The sequence below is a fragment of the Sphaeroforma arctica genome (genome assembly GCF_001186125.1).
Source record: "Sphaeroforma arctica JP610 unplaced genomic scaffold supercont1.94, whole genome shotgun sequence".
Lineage (NCBI taxonomy): Eukaryota > Ichthyosporea > Ichthyophonida > Sphaeroforma > Sphaeroforma arctica.
Genome location: NW_014040464.1, coordinates 1 through 2,407, shown reverse-complemented (window position 1 = coordinate 2,407; position 2,407 = coordinate 1). Strand labels below are relative to the sequence as shown.

At 45.0% G+C, this 2,407-nt stretch overlaps 1 protein-coding gene across 1 annotated transcript; it reads right to left on the bottom strand.

The window, feature by feature from the left end:
* Positions 1–815: 815 nt before the first annotated feature.
* Positions 816–1,130, bottom strand: SARC_02148 (hypothetical protein; the record flags this gene model as incomplete). Its single annotated transcript, XM_014304091.1, has 1 exon — positions 816–1,130. The coding sequence occupies one exon, from the start codon at positions 1,128–1,130 to the stop codon at positions 816–818; it is 315 nt and encodes a 104-aa protein (XP_014159566.1).
* Between the last annotated feature and the right edge of the window lie 1,277 nt (positions 1,131–2,407).

The following is a 2,407-nucleotide window of genomic DNA, read 5'->3' as shown; positions in this document are numbered from 1 at the left end:
GTACTTGAGAGGGCATAGAGAGCAGTGTGTGCTATGTGATCATCATCCACTCGCACTTGACGGTGATAAGATGACGTTCAATTCAGGTCTGAGTATGGTTTTACTGGCACTTGCAAGCGTGTGCGGTGCAGTACGAACCTGTGGGAACATATATATCGGCCCTCGAAGGGATACATGAGGTACAATAACAACATCACCGGTATATACTCTCACTTGAAGCACATAGACGTCCCACACGCTCAAGTCCAAGACACTGAACGTGCAGCTGACAGGGATGGCAAACGACCCAATACTCTTGTACTCGAAGGGGATAGGAACGTTTGCCAAGCAGATATGATATTCTGGCATGTGAAAGTCTTTGTCATGTTCACTCAACGGATTGGGAAGGTCTGTCACGCATCTGCTGCGAAGCACTTGGGTTTGCAATGCTCTAATCGGTTTCGTCAAGGACACCTAAGGGAAATCCTATTGAGTGCATATGCTACGAAGGAGCAACCCACCTGACGTGAAGATAAAACTTCACACAACAATAACAGTAACATATACAATGAAGTTGCATCGCGTACAAATCAGCGGAATGCGATTCAGCACGACAAGACTCTCTTTGCAATACGCCGCGATATACTATCAATACATTCTGACTGCACACAATACATCGTCGATGGAGCTGTCGTGACAACCAAATGCACAAATTAACGATTACATGCAGAACAATTGCTAGAGCAACCTATTTTGATAAATGAATACATGCTAATAACAATTGCTTAAACAATATATTTCTGCTCTCATATCCACTTTAGAGTACACACTCATGTTCATCCCACATTGACATCTACTTCCCTGTCGCTCTGGCACCTATAGTGTAGATATGCAAACTGCACAATCAACGCCATCATACCTTTCGTCATATCCTTTGGACAGAGTGAAACCTTCGGCTGTGCGGTGAGTGTGCCGGCTTCGGCGTTAAAGAAGTCCTTCGCACTAAGTAAAGCCTCCCAGTCCTTTACCACTTCTCCGAACACATCGTCTTGGAAGACTTCAGTCTGAGTATTGTGCAGGTGGGAGACAACATTGAATGGGATTAGAACCGCATCTCGAATTTTAGTAGATCCACCCGCAGAAATAGTCATCGTACAGTACACCTTTATCCAGGCTATACAACAACAGTCCCTGCCGCAAACCCAGCTATACTAAACACTAAGTTCTATACTTTGCAAAGCTACCTATCCTGTTAATCCACCACGATTGTTCAATTCGTTTGCAACGCAAATACGGCACCGCACTGACATGTAGGCTGTCAATAGATGCTGTTCCATCCACCTATCCCCCAGGAACAATCGAACCGCACAAACACACTGAGACACATCTGCAAAATACTACTACATCGCACAGCATACCCTTGTCCTTGGTACAGAGAACGACACTGTTTCCACATGGCTATTGCACAGGCGAACGGCCCTGGCCACCTCAACATTCCTATCGAGCGTAAATAAAAGAAGACTTAGGTGAATATATTCCGGGCAGGCATCAAAGGGACACAATACATCGTAGTACTATCCTCATAGAAGGACACAATACATTGTAGTACTATCCTTATAATTGTTCATTATTTGGCAACTTGTTAGCAAAGTAGGTGAAGCGAGAACTCTAGTCCAAAACGTTCAATCATATACCCTTAAGCACAGCAAATTCGTAGACACAGACAGTCAATTGGTGTTTGGTTTGCATACAGAAACCATCAGCATATTTGTGGGTGCGGAGTACTCGTCTCAGTCTCATAGACACAATAATCACACGTGTGGATATGGATGGCTGCCTAGATGTGCTATATACAAGCATGAAACTCTAGATGTAACGACCAGCACCACAACCTTGCATCCTGTGGGTAGGCCCACAGTACTACAATGCCTTATCCCTAAAACCCAAACAGCGCCACCTATTCACTCATATGTCTGACCGCATACAGCTGAAGAATACTGCACGAGCAAGTTCCAGCCACTGATGCCAGAATTCTATATAGCGTTAGGGGTGGCCTATTGAGGCTTGAGTGTGACTGTAACTGTATCCCATGGCGCATAGGAAGCACGCCCACAACCTGAAGTGAACCACTTTTGTATACGCCCACTACTAATTGCTGCAGCATAACCGTATGTATTTTCGGGACTATACCCCAAAATAAAAATTATACCACACTAAAGAGCGCTGACATACCTTACGTCGCACAGATGCTTCTGTAGATACGAGAGTCCAAGGGTCACACCCGCGAGCATGCACGAATCCAGGGCAAAACTCTTGCCGTCCGCCGTGACCTCTACTAGTTGAACACTATTATCTCCCTAGGATAAGGGGTTGACAAGCCAAATTAGCATGGTCAACCAGGCCGACTGTATATATGAGAATATATATA